Genomic DNA, 22,583 nt, shown 5'->3' on the forward strand with positions numbered 1-22,583 from the left:
CAAAAATGAACTAAAATGTTTTCCTTTACAGTAACAACACTGGTTTGTACAGGATATATTGAAGGGTTCATCCAGTTTTTTTTTTTAATAGCCAATAGACTTTAGTTACATGACAGCCATGAATGATGTGGAGGGAGGAACATTCTCATTCTAGAGAACATTTGATTGGACAAAAATCTGCAGTACAGGATGAGTCATCATTATTTTTATTTTGATTCATTTTCTTAGAAGAGACAGACTTCAAATTTAACTTGTCATGGCTCTCCAGTGCGACCATTTCAGTCGCATTTGTGACTGAAAACTACTGCGTGCGACTATGAAAATATATTTAGGAGCACCAGTGCGACTGACCAGATCATCATCGTATTTGTGATTGTGATCGCTGAGGGGAGCTTCAAAGGTTTCTACGTGTTTTTGCAGCGTTGAGTAATGTATCACAGACATATCTCATGAATCCTTTCATAAGCAAAGTGTAGACAAGGTGTAAATAAGAGAGTCATTGCGCAGTGTAGAGAGCTTCGTTGATTATAAATGTGAGCTCGCGATGAACTAAGATGAGTGACAGCTTTTAATGATTTTTAAGGGAGTTTGTAAATGTGATACTGATTTAATACAACAGTTAAATAGACAAGAAGTTAATATTAAGTGACTTACATTGTCTGACTATAACACTATGGTCTGATTTTGCTCTATTTCGTCGTCGAAAATAGTTTGAAACAAAGTCACAGCTCAGCCGCTGCGCATCTCCATTCAAACACAGCGGTGTCTCGTTTATGAATGAACTGCGTTTTTAAACGAATCTAGTCAGTCAGTGATTCATGATTACCCATTCATAAACACTCACTTGCTTCATTCCTGAATGATTCAGCTGTTCGAATGAATCAATATATTCAACATTTTTTAAAACATTAATATATATATATAATGAATATAAAACATTATAAAGCAAATCAGACTCCTTCTGGGCTGTTATAGAGCAAAATGCATTATACCTTAAATGCACCCGAAAGAATCAGAATCAAATCGAAATTTGAATCAAATCAAATCAAATTGAATTGGAAAATATGTATCGATACTCAGCCCTGCTTGCTGCTATTACTGCGTTCTCAGTTTACACGGAGCACAGATGCATTAAGGACTACCTTTTTCTGTAATTTATGGGATCAGAGTGGGAAGCTGTCAGCCGTATCTGTTCAGTCACTAATGTTTGATTCATGGGCCGCTCGCGCCCATTAATTTTGATTTATGGATTCTGATATGTATTTATGAAAAGGGCACCCACTCGAATGCAGCCTCTGTGGCCCAGTAAAGAGGAGTGTAATTAAGATTTGTTTTGAGCCTAGAGGCTCGACTCCTTCAAGAGCTATGGATCAATAGGCAGAGACAGTAGGCCCCTGTGCGTTCACTACACATATTGACACGCTCAGTCAATTAGAGCTCCCGAGAAAAGCAGAGAGCAAGCGAGCAGAAAGACGGCGAGAACAAGATAGCTCAGTAGAATTGTACTCAACACACGTACGGTCTGAATAAATTAAAAATAAGGTAGTATGCAATTGTGTAACGCAAAGATTTTCCAAAGTGCACAATGCCATATAGTGTGCATTCATTATAACGTCTATAGATTCTTACACCGCTAGAGAAAATAACACCTGTAATTCAATAGCTTCTTTATAAACTGAGTATACAGACTATTTCAAAAAGCATTTGTGTGTGTGTGTGTGTGTGTGTGTGTGTGTTTTCTTGTCTCCCGATTAGTCCAAATTGTATTGAGGCTATAGTTTGGGCTTCCTGTTGTTGGCAGTTAGTGTCACAGACACTGTGGTGGGACAATAGCTCTGTGGTGTAGCTAGGGGTATGCCGGTATCAAATTCTCATGTTGCGATTAATTGCTAATGCTTTTATTACGGTATACGGTATTATCACAATATCGTGCATATTCATTACCGTGATATATCGCATTACCGAATACCGGCACAAGTCTAGGTGTAGCACACTAGAAGATTGTGTTGTAGTTGAACGATCAGCAGGTGCTTCCGAGATAAATGCTCTGTGTCAATTATTTCTAGAAGAGGTGATTCATAAGACAAGACTAAAGTGTAGAAGAAGAGGAAGAAAGAGCGTGGGGGTGCAGGTAAAGAGGAGCATGCGCCTGGGTGGATGAACCTCTTCGTTTTCATTGCGGCTTCGCATAAAAGAGTCATTTTATTAAACGTCTGTTGCATCTAAGCTTTTTTAGCCATGAATGGAGGGGGCACCCCTAGCGCATTAAAAGTGTTTGTAGCTGCAGAACGAATGGAGAATTGCGCTGAATTACTTGACATTATCTCCCCATGTTGCCATCATCGCTATTGGAAAGACCAAAGGAGCCATTTTACCAAAAAAGTCAAAATATACCAATATATGAAACACCATAGACCAAGATGATGATGCATTTATTACTCAATCTCTTTTTTAAACATAATGCTCTGAATTACGGCAGCTAAGATAATACCAGTGGACTTTTCCTGACAAATGAGGTTCCTCTGATAAGACTCTTGTATGCAGACTTCATAGAAGCTGTGAAAGGAGAATGAACCTTGTCTCAGATCCTGTTTATGGCCGTATGGATGTGAGCATGTTTTTTTTTTAAACAGGGAAGGAACTGACCCTACCAGGAGCCATTCCTGGTCATTCAGGACTTCCGCCATTAGCAGCACGGCTCCACTGCACGCACATGACCACAGAATGAACTCACAGATGGGCAATGCCACTAGGGTTGGGGATCAAGAACCAGTTTCGTTTTAGAACCGGTTCCAAATTTCCATGAACCAGGTATTCGATAAGACACATGCATTTAGGCCCCGTCCACATGGAGACGCACGCGTTTAGCTGTATACGCATTTCGTCCACACGGAGAGTGAAACCGATATTTTTTGAAGCCGGGTCCCAGAGTGGATAAATCTGAAAACGCCGCCCTTGCGTTTTCGTGTGGACAGCGAATCCGTATATTTTCTGAAACAATGACGTCATCAGCCCACGTCTCGCCCCAGTCAGACACCGCTACGTCACGTAACAGCAACAAAAACATGAACAAACACTGAACGATTGTCTTTTTATTAACTAACATTAACACGGATTAATAAATGTATTGTTCCATGTTCGTTTGTATACCGCGCGCAAGGTTTATGCGCATAGTCCAAGTCTTCTTCTCCGTTTTAGTGTATCTCTGTGGCAGAATTACAGTGCCACATACTGGTCTGGCATGTATACTACAGCATTATGTGTCGGTTTTGTGGTTTGTGAGGATGCAGATATTTCTTGAGACGAGGGGAAAAAAAAGATTGGATGCTTCGTGTGGACGTAGCCTTAGATTCCGCTTGATCCCTGTATTCACAATTTATTGTGATTTTAAATGATTTAAGTGGAGGAAGGGAAAGAACTTGCACACTGTTCGCGTGCTGCGCACACATCTGAAGCGTGAGCACAGAGAACCATGGTCCCGGTGTGGGTTCCCGGCCTGTGTCCGTTCTCGAACCTTTCCGTGCATTTCCATTGCAGAAAAGGTTGTTCTGGGCTGGAATTGATATCAATACCAATATGCACAAAAATATGTCAGTAAATCATCACAAACACAGACGTTTTTTGTCTTAAGTGAACGTCAACAGATGAGAAAGAAACCGCATGTGTAACAGTATTTTAGATCCGCGTGCATTTGGTGTTAAAGAGACAGCAGCCTAATAAACATGCGCTGCCTCTGTCATTAATTTTAATCAAAGAACAAAAAAAAAACATTCACTGATCTTGACTGAATATCTTTTGTAACTTTAATGAGGATTGATCTATATTTTATTTATGAAAGGAAAACTATGCTGTGTTTTTAAACTTTTGATTCCAATTTCTGTACCTGAAATTTGTTCAGTTGTATTTATTTATGCTATTGCTAATTGATTTGTTTGTTCCAATTTTATTACTGATTGTTTACTTGTCTTTAACAATTTAATGCTTGAAATTTATGTTAGTCTAGTTGTTTTTGCTGTGGTATTTTATGTTAAAACCATAGGCAAAAGTTCCTAAGTGTAAAAGTCCAAAGTGTTCTGTATACTGCTTGCTCATGTTATTCACCTGCAACAGAGCGTTTTGCAAAAAGACAGAATAAATATGTTTGACTTAATTTTTTTTATTGGATTTTTTTTATCTTATTGGAATCGAAACTAAGAATCGATAAGAATCAGAATCGATAAGCAGAATCGGAATCGATCAAATTCAAACGATACCCAACCCTAGCTGCCACAGACCTCCGACACTTCAGTCATTTTTCAGAGCCCTCCGAAAGAAGATACTGAAGAAGATCATCAAAGCAGATCAAGTACAGCGAAGTGATGTATTGCTCATGGTTATTACGTGACCTGTGTGTGGTATTTGTTGAGTGGATCATTATGGATCAATAGGATCTCATTTGAGGGGGTTGGGAGACAAGGGCAGTGATCTGTGTCACTTTCATTTGTGCAGAGTATTTGGGTAACATTAACCTTTATGTATGTGGCACAGCCTCTAAGAACCTGAGATTCTGCCTTCAAAAACAATTTGGAGATGTTTGTATTAATTTAAGGATGCTCCAAATTCCAATATGAAAAATTCTAGACAATTATTTTTTTGTTATGGCTGATATTAGAATTTAATATTATTATGCCCAAATAAATATAAAGAAATGCACTAAAAACTCAAATCAATCATTTTAAACTCTGCATCACAACATTACAGTATGTGAACTAAGGCATCACAACATTATAATTTTTAGTACAAGAAATTAATATTCATTTTAAGATTTGCATAAGATTACATTTAACAGTCTTATTAAATTATTACTGTTTTACATATTAACTTTGAGTGTTACTGACTGATACCGATAAATTAAAAAAATGTCTAATATCAGCATTTAGCTGATATGGTACTGATATATCATCAGAATCAGAATCAGAAGAGCTTTATTACCAAGTATGTTTACATGCATTGTATTTGGACAGTGAAATTGACTATTAATATTGGTGCATTGTGCATTAGGTTTTACAGTTTAAAGATTTTTATTTGATTTCTGGATATCCTGGTATTAATGTGACTCATTTCTTGCTGACATTACCAAGGCAGTGCTGACTATTGGATAACGTTAACCAGTAGGCAAAGAGTAATTTAGGCATTGTTTGAGTCCCACCCCAAGTTTTTTATGCCACATATGTCATTTTATGTTGACTTTAAGACTTGTAATTGCATGAGTCCCAGTGAAGTGGTGATCTTTGGCATTTTTCAGTTTGGCAGAAAAGTTCCTGAACAATGTATCCAAGAATATATAGGGCTACATATGGATTGGAGTGGCATTATGTGGTATTTCATTGCGCTGTGGTCTGTCTCTGATTTATTCCTTTCAAAATAAACTTCAGTGGCAGTTTTTTAAATAGCTGCATGTTGCGGCGAGAGGCACAGCTATGGCAAAATTGAGACCCCTCTCCGAATGGGAAGGGGTCTCATGGAGCAATAAAATGGCAGTGCATATAAATCCATCTTGCCTTATAAGGTCAGAAATGTTTTAAGCTGTTTCAGAACAGTTGTGTGTGCCAGTAATTGTTCTCCCATCTGTCTTAATGTGTCTTTATCAACATCTGGTTTTGTAAGCTATACTTCAGTAACAAGTATCCGTTATATGTCAAGGGTTCCCAGTCCTGCTAGCACGATTAGCCTAGCCTTGACTTCTGTGCCGAGTGCAGCGCCACATATGCTTGCCATTACTCCATACCATTCACAAAATGTAATAACTTTTCAGGGGAAAGATGTGTGCATGTGCCTGTTTTTCGTCTTCTCTTCACTTTTTCCATAACTGTAAATAATTATTTTGGTCTGGTTTTAATGCTCCCCCGGTGACTGGACAAATTACTGGCTCGCAGGACATTCGGGGCTGCATGAGTGAAACGTGAATGGCTCATCCCTCTAAGCACAGCCCTGTCTGCACCTCTCCGTGTACCTTACCAACACAGAAAGCGAGAAAGACGTCTTCCAGCCGTCTCGTTTGGCACATGAAAGGAGATGCGTCTGTAGCGAACCCATCCCCTGCTCCGAGGCTCTGGGCACAGGAACGTGCACACACTTTGGCAGCGATGCAAAGATATGATCTTTGGCAGTATTAAATTGTTCACATAATAATTCACAGCTGCACTGGGATCAAATATAATGGTGCAGCTGCAATTTTATGTTTGCAAATTTTAACTTCTTTCTTTCTGTCTCATCGTCTCCCTCCAGCCCCGCCTCCTCCCGGCACCATATGGGAGATGCTGCTACAGTCAAATGATGGGGGTTTGTGTTTTGGATATGGCACAGAGTCATGTGCAGTTGTAGCCACCTTTATGGTTAGATTGTGTTGCAGTTGTGCATGGTACAGCATGTACTCTCAATAGAGGGATTAGGAGCTTGTCATGGTTTCATTCACCCTGAGACACTTAATTCCAAACATTTCCATCCTCCAGAGACCTGATCGCATCTAGAATTAGCGTTGGCCAGGTCACGGTCTGAAAGCTCACCCTTTTATAGCTACCTACAGCTACCCCTGTGGTACTTTTTGTTAGTGATGTGCAAAACTTTATATTTTAAATTGACCAGTCAGGGAGCTGTCTGAATGAATAGTTGAGTAATCAGTTTTTAAGGGGAAGTCCACAAAAATAAAAATTTAATCAGTCTTGTTTCAAACGCTTTAAACCTGTTTGACCTTTTTTCTTTTGGAAAGTTTTTTTTCTTTTAAAAGTTTAATGGGACCCTGTTGTGTTATTTTAGCATTATTTATACACTTCTATAATAGTGGTTATTATTATTTTGAATTAGCTTTTATTTTTAGTTTAAGTTTTAGTAATTTCATATGCTATGCTATTGCCCTTTTTATTATTTTTATATTTCTATATAGATTTATTTTTATTTTAGTTTCAGTAATTTTAGGACTTCAGCTTAAACTTATTTCACTTTTTTGAGTGAAGCTTTTCATGCAGTATTTGTTTATTTTATATATATGTATGCTGAGTATATGTATGTAATATAATATTTTATTTCAGCTTTATTTCAATTAATTACAATTATTTTAATATATTTAGTTTCAGTTAACAATAACAACAGTGGTCCAAATGTTGCTTTGAACCCAACTGACTTTCATGTACAAAACAGTTGAAACATTCTTCTTCAAAAAAAATCATACAGGTTTGCAAGGGCATGAGTGTAAGTAACCGATGACAGAATTTTCACTTTTTGGTGAACTATCCCTTTAAAGAAGCCCCATACAATTAGGCTAGTTTCAGGTTAATCTGACCCGATCAAACTATCGAACAACTACACACAGCATGCTAATGAAAGTGCCACTAAAATAACACACAAAAAAAGATAGACCTCACGATTCAACTAGTCAGCTGTTAGACAACTAATCAACTATTGTGATCCATCCTATTTTTAATACGGTGTCCAGAGAGATCCTGAGGTGATTCGCCACCATCATTGCGAGCAGCATGGAAGCATAGAAGACAGCACTCGTCACTGACAAGGGGGTCCTTCTGGATGCAGCCTCCCTGAACATTTATTGCCAAAGAGATGATTTGTCATGCACGGCCTCAGGCTATTGCTTTTAATGACAGCGTAAACGGAAAAGTCGGTGGCTGATTAGAGAGCGTGCGCGCACAGCATGCTTATTCAGATCTCACTTTTGGCTCCCGTCTGGTGCTCCCTGTCACTCCGCTCCAAACACGACTCTCTTAAAAGCCCCCTTGCATCAGCTGAGCGCTGGAGGTGCCTGTATGTGTGTGTGCACAAGATGGATTAATGCTATAAACAGAGAGTTGGATTTATCTGCGATTGGCACCACGTTTTTCTCCATGCAGGATTTGGAGCCCGAAGAGGAGGAGAGAGAAGAGAATGCCTTTATTCAAAACCACTGTTTGTGAGTAATTAACATATGAAAGGAAGCTTACAGTCTGGCAAATCCCCGCACTTGTTTTCAATTATTTATCCACATTCTGGGAGGGGGGGAGGGGGGTGGCGAAGGTGGGTGTCGATGGCGAAGGGAGGGTGGCGGGTTATCCAGAACCATGAAAAGAAAAGTGATTTTTTTCCCCTCTAACAACAAGAGGGCCTCTGGGAATTTGCTATCAGGCATGATGAGATGAAAATGGAGTTAAGCCAAAGAGTGGATTATGGGTAACGCAGAGGGTCGATGATGAGCGGACAGTGAAATGGAATGAGAGTGGACTAGAATTCAAGATCAGTGTGATTATTGGAAATAGCTCAGCTCATGCCTGCCGTCTCCATGACCTGAGGCATTGATCTTACAAAATCGGACAGCACAAAACGAATGGGAAAGACAAGGCTACAGCTGACCTCAGGGTGAGATGTTCATAGGACACAAGGAATGGCAAAGATAAAGGAGAAGGGAGATGAGGATGGAATAAAGTTTTCACAGGCATTTGTCAGGGTGGGGCCTTCCTGTGTTCACCAATGCCACAGGCTGGAGATTAATGGGCAGGGCTGCAAGCCAGGAGGACTATATCAGCACAGAGCAGAACTAGTCAGAGGAAACCAGAGGGAGGAGAAGATCAGGCAACCCTGTTAGAGACAAGCGAGAGAGAAGGAAGATTGAGAGTGGAGCGCTGAACGATTGAACAGACGTATAGTTGCTGTGCCAGATGCCACAAAATATAGAAGCAGGAAGAAGTGAGAGAGGAAAAGGAGGAATGAAACAGGAGGAGATGGTCTGAACAGCGGCACATTCAGAAGTATCATATAGTATCATGTTCTACTGAAATATGTTGTGTTGGTTGCACCACCACCCTAATAAAAAAAACATGAATCTGCAAAGTTATCACTCTTGCAAGCTCTGCTTGTTCGCCCATAATCACTAGCTTTATTTATGATGGGCTCTGGAATAATGTTATAATCAGATTGCCTCGTTTATGGATAATGCAGGCTGTTATGTTATATGTTGTACAGGGCAACATAACTTTGCAGATTCATGTTTTTTTTATTAGGGTGGTGGTGCAACCAACACAACATATTTCAGTAGAACTGAACATTTGTGTTAGAAATGTTGCATTTGTAGTAGAAGCGTGAAGCTGGAGGCTATAGAGAGTTCAATTAACTCCCGCTGTCCTCATTCTCGCATATCTCACTCGTTCAAAGACGCCTGCCTCTGTTCATGCCATTCATTTCAGACTCTGACTTTGGAGTGCCTGACTGTGCCATTGATCTGCTCTCTGCATCTTGATCTCTTTGGTTTCAGCAGAGTGTGTGCAAAAGGATTGTTTGGGCTGTTTTTGTTGCTTTTTTCTAAAACACTTTTAATAGCACATAGTGTTGTGTTGATGTGGAATCGCATTCACTACCCACAATTCACACTGCACGTGTCTGTGTTTACTGCCCTACTGTTATGGATTTTTGGCTGTGCTGGGCTCCAGACTGAAAAATGACTTGGGGTCAGGTCTTTGCCAGGGTTTTTTTTTTCTTTTTTCTTTTTTGCCAAAATCACAGAATCACTGTAATCACTTTGATGAAGCCTATTGATAAAAAAAAATAAAAAATGTGTCTGGCTGTTGCCAATGTTAATTACATTTTAAACTATATAAATACAATTAATTAAAGATAAAAAAAAATATATGTTTTATTTTTCATCACCGTCTAATCATATCCTGATGTTTATTATGGCAGTATTTAAGGCTATTACCTTTAATAGTTGTAGTTATAGCAATGAGTGTTATAACATCTAGAGCGATATTGATATCTTTATTGTCATAATAAATATAATTTAATCACAGCACATAAGACATACACTAAATTATTAATTAATTTTACATAGTATTTTTTACATTAGTAAAAGTATCATAAAGAGAAAATGTTCATTACCCGACTGTTGAAAAAATGAGAAAACCACTTTCCCTTTTTCCTTTGTCAATTAGTGCGGCTGTTGTGTCCCTAGCTTTCCTCTGCTAATGGACTAATGTAAACCCTGAATTGAGTGCAATGGTTGTTTAGCCCCCTCTCTTTTCTACCCCTCTCCTCTCCCATCTCAGTCTTCATGCCATCTGTGGGTTTGATTTAGTGGCTAAGAGGCTTTCTGAGCAATGGACAAGTGATGTTAATAGCATACATATGCCAGAGGACTGTTTTAGTTTTATGGCTCTGACATGAGACATGTTTTGATTCAAGCAAGGCTGAGCATAACTCATCCACTGCTGCGGGTCGCCATATATTTTATTAACAGCAATGAGTTTCTCTTTTTATTTCCTCTGTATCTGTTTTTTTCTCTTTCTAGTAGTGGCGGTAACTTTATTTAGCATGTAGTACACACAAAAGCGGATTTGCAGGTTGACAGGCTGCTCACCTCACAACATATCTGCAGTGCCCGTTGTCATGGCAACTGCAGCGGGCTGCTGGTGGTACTTTGTGGTCGGAGGTGTGCTGAAGTAGAGCAGTGCTGACCAGAGGGATGGTCGGGGTCTGCCCGGGACACCCGGGGTCAGTGTGCCACAGAATCACAGCTCTGTATGTCCTCACCTCGCCGGGGCTAGTGAATATTTCATGAGGAAACTGGAAGTGTTTTATCCTAATCTGTGAGTATAGAGTGTGGACATTTGTGAAATCCATGCCTCAGCTCCTCCTCGAAGGACTGTTTTGTTGAAAAGAAAGAAGTAATTGGATTTCCTGTATCCTCACACCTGTGAATGGAGGTGTGTGCCACATTTTCTGTGGTAAAATCGAGTAATACACTATTATTGGTGACTAAAAGCATTTTCAAATAAGCCAAAATATTTAAAGAGAATTTCAAAAAATAATAAAATTGAAAGTCAGTAGTGTCTAATGTTTTTTTTTTTTTTTTTTACTCCATTGATTTTCTTTGTATAGGAAAAAACAGTTGATATATTCTTCTAAATATCTTCCTTTGTGCTATTCAGAATAAAGAAGGACATACAGGTTTGGAACAACATGAGGGTGTAAAAATGATGGCAGAAATTTGTTTTTTGGGTGAACTATCCCTTATGATCATACAAGGGGCATATATGAATGACGAGCATTCAATATCTGTGGAAATCTGTGGAACTTTCTGCCATTAATTTGCCTGCTGGGTGTTCATCAAGGAAGGCAAGAGTGGGGTAGATAACTGCTGCTTGTTGATGCCCCAGTTGTGGCTTGCGGAAGCCTGATAGCGAGACCAACCTCTCGACCAGGACAGTGGAGGTCAGTCTGTGAGCTCGCCTGCCCTCAGGGCTTCCGACTTTGATTACCTGAGCAGCAAAACATCTCGGCTTGCCAGTGGGGGAAGAGTGTGTGAACGTGGGATATCGAGGCCGCGCAGTCACGCAGCAGCAACATCCTGCCCGGGGAGGCCGGGCCCTGTCCGTCCTGGTTCCTGACAGTGGGCTATCTCTGCCGGGCCCTTGGTTCCTTTCATTCTAAAGGCCATTGTGTGGAGAAGGGCTGGGCCAGGAATGACTGGTTCCTGTTGGGCTCGATCTCTCGCTCAGCCAGCTCCGGTCCCACTGACAGATTCCTCCTGTTTGGTTTTGCTCTCTTTTTGTGTTAGTCACTCATGAGGATACTAAAAGTAATAACAGGACTGAGGAGAACCTGCATTGTGCTGTTTCTGTCCTCTTTCCACAATATGTTTGCATTACATAATCTAAATATAAGCTGGGACAGCTGGCATCCTCACTTTCGAACAAGTTGACAAAAACGTTCTAAAGCAGAAACATCTTTTTTCTCTCTCTCTCTCTTCAGCATTTGCTGGTGAATCTGTCAATGCCGCATCTGGACTCGTCTCTGAAAACCGAACGGCTCATGATCAGGATTTAGAAATGAGACGTAGGTGTTTTTGTTTGTTACCTAAATGCAGAACCAGACACAATAAATCTGTCACTCTGTACGTGTTGGTGTGTGCGTGTATGTGTGAAGATGTAATATCTGAAGTGTGTATTACTAGCACCACCTAGTGTGCAAACACTAAAAGGATGAGCCATGAAGGCATCTCTACCTTAACGTCCCTTTCCATGTTTTGAGATTAAACAGACTTCAGAATAACGTCAAACTCCGCTGCCTAATGAAACATGCTCTGTTTTCCGCAGCAAGTAAGAGAGGCTCAGCTGTCAGACGGTGGCTGGACCGGGCTGAGAGCAGAGTCTGGCTCGGGTCCAAATGAGGGGGCTGATTTGTTACTGACGACATGCTTTTGATGAATCAGCACAACTGCCTGTGTCACTTTCTAGCGTGAGCCACACATTCAGATGATACTTGCAAACATTATACAGACGGGAGAGTGCGATCATTCTGCCGTCACGGGTGGTGAGAAGGGGGGTCTCTTTGGACCTGGTGACCGGCGTTGTTGAGCTTGATTGGCATGCACTGTGTGCCGCAGTCATGCTGAAAAGGTGGAGTGGGAAAGTCATGAATAGCTGCGGAACACAGATCTGGCCCCGGCCCTCAGCCACAGCTTGCTCTGGGACTCGGGGACAGCAGAACGGACAGATGGCTCGGGACTGGACACACACAAACACACACACACTTGCTTCTGCTTTTTCTCTTCTTTTTTTCATGCAAACCCACAACACTAAGGTGACTAAGAAAGCTGTGGTGCCTAAATTTGCACAAGATACATATAGAAACTAGTAGTGATGCACCACAACAAATCTTTACCAAATTGAGTATTTCATTTTCAAAAACTGAAAATAAAGTTTTTAAATTAAATTAGGGTAATTGAACTCTTCATGCTGTTCAGGGTGTCCTGTTCTCAAGTGATGTGATAAACCAGTCATAGTGAAGTTCTTCAAGCTGCATCTCATATTATTGAAATTTGTTGTGTATTTCAGCCAAACAAATTTTACATATTGCTACTCTAACATCATTTTTGTTTTGAACTGCGTCCACATTGCTGACATGTTTATTTATTTATTTATTTATTTTTGCTTATCCATGTTGTTTACATAAAAGGAGAGGGTTATTGGGATCAGGGCATGTCATAGGGCATCCATTCATATTTATATTTCCAGCATTATGCAGACTATTTCACTATAGCTTTATTACAGCACAAGAGATCAACAGAGGCATTTCCAGCCTGTTTGAGTTTTCATTGATGCCCACTTGTTCATATTTGTAGCGATTCTACACAAGATACAACATAAGCACTCCTATGTTCGCTGCTTGTTTCCAGTGTTTTGCTCCTGCAAGAAGCATCTTCACATGGTTTCTGCTGTCTGTTTTATGCTGTGATTCATATCCTCTTATTGGACAGTCTTGCCCTTTAGGTTTTCTTCTGTGAGACAGCAACATACTGGCTGATCTAATGATGGTCTCTACTTCCAAAGTTCCTCCTCTGCTTCTCTTTTTCTGTCTTATTGCAGCCTCTGCAGCTAAGCCGTCATACAAGCAGATCATCAGAGAGCTCTAATGGCTTCCAGCTGTGTGGAAAATCAAGCCGTTTGGGTTGAGGCGAGAAGCAGACAAGGCACAAGAAAAACTAAACTAATTTAGGCCCTTTTTTCAGTGCCAACGGACAACAAAAGACACCGTTCTCCCAGTGTCAATGTGCAGCACAGGTCAAGGGGCAGAGCATGTGGGGACACTGCATGTGTGCAACTCTGTCCCACTTTTCTAGTTGGGACCTTCACCTCGCAGGGATAGACCCTGCAGAAGAGGTATCCATATGCTCGCTGGCTTTTCATGAAGCTCTTAAGCCCGTCAAGAAAAATCTGGCGCTATTGGTCTTTGGAACACGAAAGAAGTGGAATCCCTTCAGCTCACAGTTTCCTCATCTTGCATTGTCTCGTTCCATCTCTTTCAGTCTGTTATTGCAGCCAACTGCTAAAGCAGGCCTTTATCAAGTCGGCCTGGAAATCAATTCTCTACCCACCGACTCTGAAAGGGTTGTCACGTTGGTTTAAGGGGAGGGAGGGGACGGAAGGAAGCCACAGAAAAGCCTGAATATTTAATTTGCTACGTTGCCACAATCAAATCCTGGACGTAGCTGTTTTTGAGAAATTTACTAGTTTAGAGGCAAGGGGAATTGACAGATTTGGCTTTGTGCTGAGTGGACGTGAAGGTGTGTACGCACTGACGAAAGGAAGCTGAAAGGACATTTTCTCACACACTTCATTGCAGGATATAAATGCAGCAAGGGTTTGTTTTTTTACCTCATGGTAAGTGATCATCCTTGAATTGTTCAATTATGTTTACGTTTACTGAAAGAGCTGCATCAGGCGTCAATGACGAGGTTTTTGAAAGCGTTTCTGTCAGTATAGCATTGTTTTTTCTTATACCTTGTAGCACACATTGCCTTTTGTGACTTAGCTAGCTACACTGCATTTTACTTCAGTATTTAAAGCTGCAGGAAAAAGCAAATGAGGAAATCTAGCATTGTTGGAGTGTTGGTAATGTTCGTAATTTACATGTGAATGCAACCGCTGCCAATTAAAACAAATCAACTTTGTTTGACGCAATGCCAGTAGGAACTTCCAGAAAAGTCATTCTCTTTTTTTGCCAGTGATTGAACATTTAAGGTACAATTATCTCTAGTATTGTATTATTACCCATGTCTGTGAAACTGTTGGGGTGGTGAATCTCAGGAACTGCCTGATCGAAATCTCTGTTTTCACCAGTGCTGTTTATCTCAAAGTCACACTGTTCAGCCCCCAATGTGGAGAGAGAGGTTGGAGGCTGATGAGGAGAAGGAAATGTGCCACTAAATGTGCAAGAAGGAAAGATCTGTCTCTCCACCCCTCATGTCTTCATCCTTTCCTCTCTCTCCCTCTCTCTCTCTCTCTCTAGAGTGTTTCCTCCACATGGAGCTCATCTGCTGTTTAAGGCGGCTGGGAGAAATGCCTTCAAGCTGACAGGGGCTGAAAGCCCAGACATATGTTAATCACATGTAGTGATGGCAGTCTGGAAGGGGAGAGAGAGAAACAGCAAAACTGAGAAAAAGAGCAAAAAAAGAATGAGTGCGGGGGGTGGGGCTGTGGGGGGGAGAGGAGGAAGAGTGCCACTCTAGAGACTTAAAACACAGCAGTAGAGGCAGATGCATGCCTTTGTTTGGACTCTCCAAATTGATTTTTCTTGGTTTTAATGAGGTTGTTCCTGCCGATCCTTGCAAAAAATGGTGGAGGGAGGCTTACTGATGCAGGCAGGACGGCCACATGCCATTATTTTGGATGGATCTGAAGCATTCAGGCATCCACACAGTGAATTTTTAGACAGATGAATCAGGAGGTTGATAACTAAATCTGATAATCTGGACATCACAAACATGAGCAATCATGCTGTTCACCTCACATCTATATTTTTTCATCTGATATGAATGTAGTTGTGAAGTATGAAGTGAATCCGGTTAAGCAGAAGCAGATGTGACTGAACTCAGATTGGTCGGTTGACCAGAAGAAGGTTGTTTTTGCAAGAGTGCTCTTAATTCAAAGCATATGAGAGGACAGATTCACAGCAAATCTCTATATCAAACAGCACAAATCTATCTATCTGTCTAACTATCTATCTATCTATCTATCTATCTATCTATGGTCTCTCCCTCACTCTCTTACATGTGCTGTGTTTTGTTTGGCTGCCGCGCATCAGCTGGGAGGGGTCAGTGGAGGAGGCGGAGAGCGCGTGTGTGTGTGTGTTTGTGTGCGCGCATTTGCGTGCGCTCTAGCTGTCATTGTCTCAGTCTACGGGCTCAGGGAGCAAGCGTGTGCAGGATAACGCGAGGCCCCAGCGGCCACACGTGCCCTCGTTAGTACAGGGCATACCTGGAAGCAGAGCAGAACGAGAGGCAGGTCTCCATCTGTCACTCTCAGGCTCTGAAAGCAGGAGGACAGACTGCTCGACTCTCGCTCAGACCTGGTGTACCGGCCTCAGGGTCCTGTGTCACCCCCTGCCCCTTGCAGAGCACAGAAAGACTCAAGAGATTAAGATTACAGGAAAGCTGGCAGAAATAGAGAAAATAGCCTGGACTCTTTGATATCCAGTTTGTCTCCATCATCCATGATGCCAGGTGAGATTGGGAAGCTTTCAATGTGTGTGACTGGAAATTGTGCATCTTAAAATACAGAAGTGGACTATATAACGCAATTTGTGCTTTTTTGCCTTTATTGATTGCTCTTGTAAGAAAAGCAAGTGCATAAACCTTATTCAAATAATATGCTTTTTTTTTAATTGATGCATTTATTGTTTATGTGAGATCCCAGTGTTTTTTTTTATATATATATATATACAGCTGATGTCTTTTTCTGATAAGCTAAGATGAATGGAATCTCTACCTTGCAAGGGAATGCTGATAAACTAGAAACATTTGTTTATAGAATCCAATAATACAGAGCTCAATAATGTTTTTTTTTTTTTTGCAGTTTTTTCTGCTGTCATGCACAAGTTTTACTTATTTTATTTTACATTAAATGTATTTTATTGATTGATTGATGCAAAATGTTTTTAATTTGCAGTAATAGCTGTCAATTCTGCAGCTATAATGTAACTCCATGATAGCTAAATCCATGCACACAGTATTGCATGAAAAGGATAATGTATGATCAAAACATAACAAGCCCTTTTCAATAAGCCTTCCAAGACTATCGCAAAGCAATTAGCCTTTTAACTTTACCATAGTCACTTAGATACAGTTGGCAATATTTCATTTATCACAGAAAACCAAACATTTATGTTCACAATACATAACAGTTCAAATACAAGCCCAATAAATGTAAGATGTGGAAACAATGCAGCAATGGCCTGATGGTCCATCAAATCTCTCTCACATCCTCATTGTTGAGCCCTGTTCAGGAAGATCAGAGATCTGTTCTAGAAAGAGTAAAATCACTGTACAGGAGCTTGAAAGTAAAGAAAGCAGACTGAGAGAAAGAAAATGAGAGAGGAGAGTTGCAGAGGGCAGCTGGCGTGCTGTGTGTGTGCAGGCTGCAGGGAGATCTCAGTGCTGCTCTTCACAGATGGTGTTGTGAGACAAGCTCTGTTGGCACTGCTGCTCTCCTGTGTACCATGGCCACTACCTCTCTGCCAGCCAACCCGTCTGGTGCCCACCTCTCCGACTCACCCTCTCCATCTACCCACCCTCGACTTCTTTTTCTGTTTGTTTCTCTTTCTAAACTTGCTTGTGTAACGTTGTCTGTGTATTTGGCTCAGTGTAACTGTGGTGGCTTTTCAGACTCGAGTCTGAATGATGGTTGAGTTGATATCGTATTCAAATCTTCTAGGAGTTATGGATGGTTGCATTTCTACATTTGTGCTTTTTTAGGAACAGTATATGAACCAAAGAATGTCTTTATTCTCTTCTTCAACGTGTCTATTTCATGCTTTTTTTCTCACTGAATGTTGCGGATTTGATCTGGGTTTTCAATTGGTTCTTTTCAAACGGCCAATTGAAACGTGTTTGTTAACATTGGCCTTTATGTGAAGCGTGTGTTTATGAATTGTGTGTGCATGTATAGAATTGTTCGGGGAAGCTGTGGAGGAAGCAGCTGTAATCAGGCACGTGTGCCATGTCAGGGACACTTGAGCAGAACTGACACTGGGTTATTTCGGACACCCATCTGCACTGGAGCTACTGTTCCTCCAGGCCGCCGCCACGGACAATCTGTTCACTCGCTGGCAGAGTGCCCCATGGAGGTCTCTAGAGCAACTAATACGGCCGTCCCCTGCCGGTCCGCCACTCTGGTTACACCAGAGGTCAGTCTCGAGAGACTGATTCCCTTAGTACAGAGCTTGGCTCCTTCCTCTGCGCATGTAGTTTTATAGCTTTTTTGTTAGCAAGAGTGTTTTCGTCCATGCGTGTTTTTAACGCATGTTGTCAGTTTGCAATAATATGCTGCCGTAATGAGATAAAGGTCATTCTTTTTGGTAATATGGAAACATGGCGAAGCTCCTGTAGTTTTGTAGCTTTTTTGTTATCAACAATCTTTTCATACAGTATATGTTTAACACAGGTAGGGTTGGGCGATGTCTAGCAAATTGGCATCGGACAATGTCTACAGTGAAGGACGTGATGGACGATGACATCAGGGGGCGGGGGCGGTGTTAGGGGTGTGCCAGAAGCGTGAAACAAATAATGCGTTATACGGAGCCACTAAAAGGTTAGCCGCTTGCTAGCGGTAGCCTGTTGCATTACAGTACATGAAAGTTCACTTACCACATACACAAAGTAAGGAGAAATGTCTGATAGGACGATGGCGAATGATTTGCAGATCCTGAGCACCAATGACAAACATCTGATCTTGTCAAATGTGTGGTAAGTACTGCCACTCCATAGTATAGAGTCCTTGTGATCGCAAATCTCAAAAGTGAAAGTGAAAGTAAAATGAGAGCGCACAATCGAAAGCGGATTCAATAGTGGCTCCCTGATGCCCGCAATTTATATACAGTCGCCTATACTGACCTAACAATATAATTGCGAGAAAAAGTATTGAAATATTTTTTTTATCCTTCCATCTTGTAGGCTATTTATTCCCTTTAGGGTTTCTGTAGTACACTTCATTTCCTTTCCGAACACGGAACTGGGATGCGGCGGATTGCGGGAGAGGGGGTGGTGGGGAATCACGATGTCAGCTTAACATCGTGATGTCTGTCAGCCATCGGCGATGGACGATGGCATCGTCTATTGGCCCAACCCAATACACAGGTTCTTAGTTTGCAATATTTGGTTGCAAGTTATGCTACTCTAACTTTTTTGTTAGTATGGAAACAGGGTCAAACAGTTTTTAGACTTTTTGTTTTCAGCAGTTTACACATGATGCGTTTTCAGAGCACTTTCTTAGATTGCGATATTTTGCTCACAAGTTATGCTACTATAACAAAACAAATGTTGTTTTCTTGGGTAGTATAGAAACAAGGCTTAAGTGTTTGTAGTTTTGTATGTTTTCTTGTAAGCAAAAATGTTTCACTTGCAGTTAATTCTACTTTAAAATAAATATAGGTTTTGTTGCTTTTTTTAAGCAAACATGTTTTTGTGCAATAGTTTTTCAGCATACTTTCTTAATATTTTGAAAGTATTTTGCTTGTGGATTATTCTGTTGTAATGAAAAGTTTTTTTTTGTATGAAAACAGCACTAAGTACTTGTATTCTCTGCTTAATTTTTGTTAGCTAGAGGGTTCCCCTTCAGGAACTCGAGCTGCGTCGAAACGCTAAGGGCACGCCTCCAGCGTGACCACGCTCTGAATCACATGTGTAATCAGTCCAATGGATGGGCGAGACGTCACGGCCGAGGTGACGTAGCGACCAGGAAGCATAAAAGCACGTGCGGTGAAACCAGCGTCAGCTTTCTGTCATTCAGCAAGCGCTCTGTGTGTGTGTCAGTCTGATATCTGTTTGTGAGTCTTATTTAGTGTTGTTTGTCACGAGATCACAAGACAAAACCAAACACCTAAGGCGAGGGCAGGCAGCGTTTCAGGCTGTGTGTTCCTCCCTACCCGCGTTACTTTACAGGTGGGGATACACACAGTTTGTTTGTTGTCTGCTTGGGAGCGAAGCACGCAGAGTCAGCTCTCGAGGGAGCTGATCTCAGAGGGCTCTCTTTGAGGAGGGAGCCTTCACTAGCATTTCTCGCTGTGCCGGCCCCGCTTTCGCCGAGGCAGAGCAGCGGCTGTGCTCGTGGGTTTCGGATATGGATCCGGTGGAGGGAATGTAAACGGGCGAGTCCCTATCTGCTTCCTTAACCACCAGATCCGGCACCCGCTCTCGGGGTTTCGAAAGCCCGCGCTGCGGTCCTTCCCCCCGGGGAGAGGGCGCAACGCTCCGCCTGTCTTTCTCCGAGGAGATTGATACGGAGGGCGTCGAAAAGCTCACCAGTTGCACAAGCATCAGTTACACAAGCATATTATGCTTAATATTATAATGAGCAGTATTAATGGGGAGCGGAGCTCGCGCAGTCAGCTCTCGGGAGGCTGATTGTGCTTTTCCTGCTGTTAAGTGCTCCGCTCTCGCCGGGCACGTTCCGAGGAGTGTGTCCGTGCCTGTGATCTTGCGATTGCGGTCCCGCTGCTGCTGAGGCACGGCGGCGACTGAGATCGCAGGGATCACACATGATCTGACGGACGGGTTGGAGACGGCTCTTCCTATGTCCACCCGTGTTCCCTAGATCTAGAGCTCGTTCTCGAGGCTTGGAAGCCCGCGCTGCGGTTTCTTCCCCCCTCTGAGTGAGAGCTCGCTGCTACAGCCATCTTTCTCTGAGGAGATTGATGTTGTTTGTGTGACTGAGCAGATCGCACGCTGCCGAAGCAACGCGTATATTACATCATTTTGGTTTTTGATGTGAATCTTACTATACCAGACCGTATTTACTTGTCTGGTTGTTTGACTGCATTTAAATCTGAGGAATAAAATGAAGTATTTATCTGACTATGAGAAGTTAGATATACAGGGGCTCTTGGGAAAAAAATTTCTCGAGTGAGAGCACGCGTTTACCTCTCTTCCTCTGAGGAGGTTGAGGCGGTCAGCAGGGGCTGCTGGGCGGGAGCAGTCCCAACCTACCGTGTTCCAGCAAATTGTGGATGATCACGAAACCAGTTTTGGACCAGAGCAGATCGGTGGAAAGATACATTGTCCCAGATGATAATGTATCTCATCTGCTCTGCATCCATTTGTTCTTCTGCTGTGACAATATTGTGTAGTCTGTCTAAAAATGTGAGAATGTGGGCCGTGTTGTAAGGACAGATCCGCGCTGCGGTCCTTCCCACCAGGGAGAGGGCGCGATGCTCTGCCTGTCTTTCTCCGAGGAGATTGATACGGAGGGCGTCGAAAAGCTCACCAGTTGCACAAGCATCAGTTACACAAGCATATTATGCTTAATATTATAATGAGCAGTATTAATGGGGAGCGGAGCTCGCGCAGTCAGCTCTCGGGAGGCTGATTGTGCTTTTCCTGCTGTTAAGTGCTCCGCTCTCGCCGGGCACGTTCCGAGGAGTGTGTCCGTGCCTGTGATCTTGCGATTGCGGTCCCGCTGCTGCTGAGGCACGGCGGCGACTGAGATCGCAGGGATCACACATGATCTGACGGACGGGTTGGAGACGGCTCTTCCTATGTCCACCCGTGTTCCCTAGATCTAGAGCTCGTTCTCGAGGCTTGGAAGCCCGCGCTGCGGTTTCTTCCCCCCTCTGAGTGAGAGCTCGCTGCTACAGCCATCTTTCTCTGAGGAGATTGATGTTGTTTGTGTGACTGAGCAGATCGCACGCTGCCGAAGCAACGCGTATATTACATCATTTTGGTTTTTGATGTGAATCTTACTATACCAGACCGTATTTACTTGTCTGGTTGTTTGACTGCATTTAAATCTGAGGAATAAAATGAAGTATTTATCTGACTATGAGAAGTTAGATATACAGGGGCTCTTGGGAAAAAAATTTCTCGAGTGAGAGCACGCGTTTACCTCTCTTCCTCTGAGACCAACCCTGCCGGTGTTCCAGGGCGCGGCAGTCTCTGGCGAGCGCTTCTCTCAGTTACCGCCCGGAAACGTAGCGGTGCTAAGAGGCTCGCTCCATGGAGGGCTCTATCGGTCAGCAGGGGCTGCTGGGTGGGAGCAGTCCCAACCTACCGTGTTTCAGCCCCTCATTCTGGGGGCATCACTTCTCGTACTCCGTAGAGTCTAGAGTCAGAGTGGCGCTCCCAGGCCGAAGGATTCTAGCGGAAGGTGGTTCTGCGGACCGTCATTCTCGCTGGATAGTCTTCGTCTTAAACGTCCTGATGCCTAAGGCCTAGGACTTTTTGAGAGCCAGCTCCCTCTGGGGAAGAGAGGTGTACATCGCATTACACGTTGCCCGTCTCTCCTCAGTGCCCTTAGGAGATCGGTCTGCCAACCCTGCCGGTGTTCCAGGGCGCTGCGGTCTCCGGCGAGCACTTCTCTCAGTTATCGCCCGGAAACGTAGTGGTACTAAGAGGCTCGCTACCTCTTCGGAGGGCTTTACAGCAGTTAGATCGGCTGTTCCCTGCCGGTGCGCCGCTCCAGGGCACCGATTTAGCTGCCCCTATTACACCAGAGGTCAGTCTCGAGAGACTGATTCCCTTAGTAGACTATTTAGCAGCATGGAAACTACTGCCAAACGTGTCTCAGTGAGTCCTGCACACGATAGAAAAAGTCTATCGCATTCAGTTCGGCTCTCCACCGCCGCATTTCAGCGGGGTTGTTCCGACTTTGGTCGGCCCCGAGCAGGCTCTGGTAATGGAACAGGAAGTAAACACTCCGTTATTGGTTGATATTAGCTCAATCAGAGCGGATGGCGGTTCGACATCAAGGTGTCATTCTCGCTCACACGAAAGAGTTGAGGTTAAGACTTAACGCAGAGAAAAGTGTGCTTTCTCCAGTATAGAGAACCACTTATCTGGGTGTGGTGTGGGATTCGACCACGATGCAGGCACGTATGTCTCCTGCTCGGATCGAGTCGTTCCTCACCGCAGTCGCGAGAGTCAGAGAAGGCAGTGAGAAGACTCACTGTCAAGTAGTTTCAGAGAATGTTGGGTCTGATGGCAGCTGCGTCCAACGTTATGCCTCTTGGCCTGCTGTACATGAGACCCCTACAGTGGTGGCTCAAGACCAAGGGGTTCTCCCCGAGGGGAAACCCCC

At 42.7% G+C, this 22,583-nt stretch overlaps 1 protein-coding gene across 5 annotated transcripts in view; it reads left to right on the forward strand.

Moving 5' to 3' along the window:
- Positions 1–22,583, forward strand: part of LOC107653844 (protein CBFA2T1-like) — a 75,207-nt gene that overhangs the window by 8,111 nt on the left and 44,513 nt on the right. For 3 of the 5 annotated variants that reach the window (XM_016440692.1, XM_016440693.1, XM_016440694.1), the window contains exon 2: positions 11,767–11,850. The exons of 1 other annotated variant lie outside the window; for it this stretch is intronic. In XM_016440692.1, the coding sequence (XP_016296178.1) occupies positions 11,767–11,850 (84 nt within the window). Of the gene's footprint in view, positions 1–11,766; positions 11,851–15,629; positions 16,019–22,583 lie in introns of those variants that run through there. One more of the 5 variants, XM_016440696.1, reaches the window with a different exon arrangement.

Source organism: Sinocyclocheilus anshuiensis, unplaced genomic scaffold (genome assembly GCF_001515605.1).
Source record: "Sinocyclocheilus anshuiensis isolate Anshui unplaced genomic scaffold, SAMN03320099.WGS_v1.1 scaffold223, whole genome shotgun sequence".
Classification (NCBI taxonomy): Eukaryota; Metazoa; Chordata; class Actinopteri; order Cypriniformes; family Cyprinidae; genus Sinocyclocheilus; species Sinocyclocheilus anshuiensis.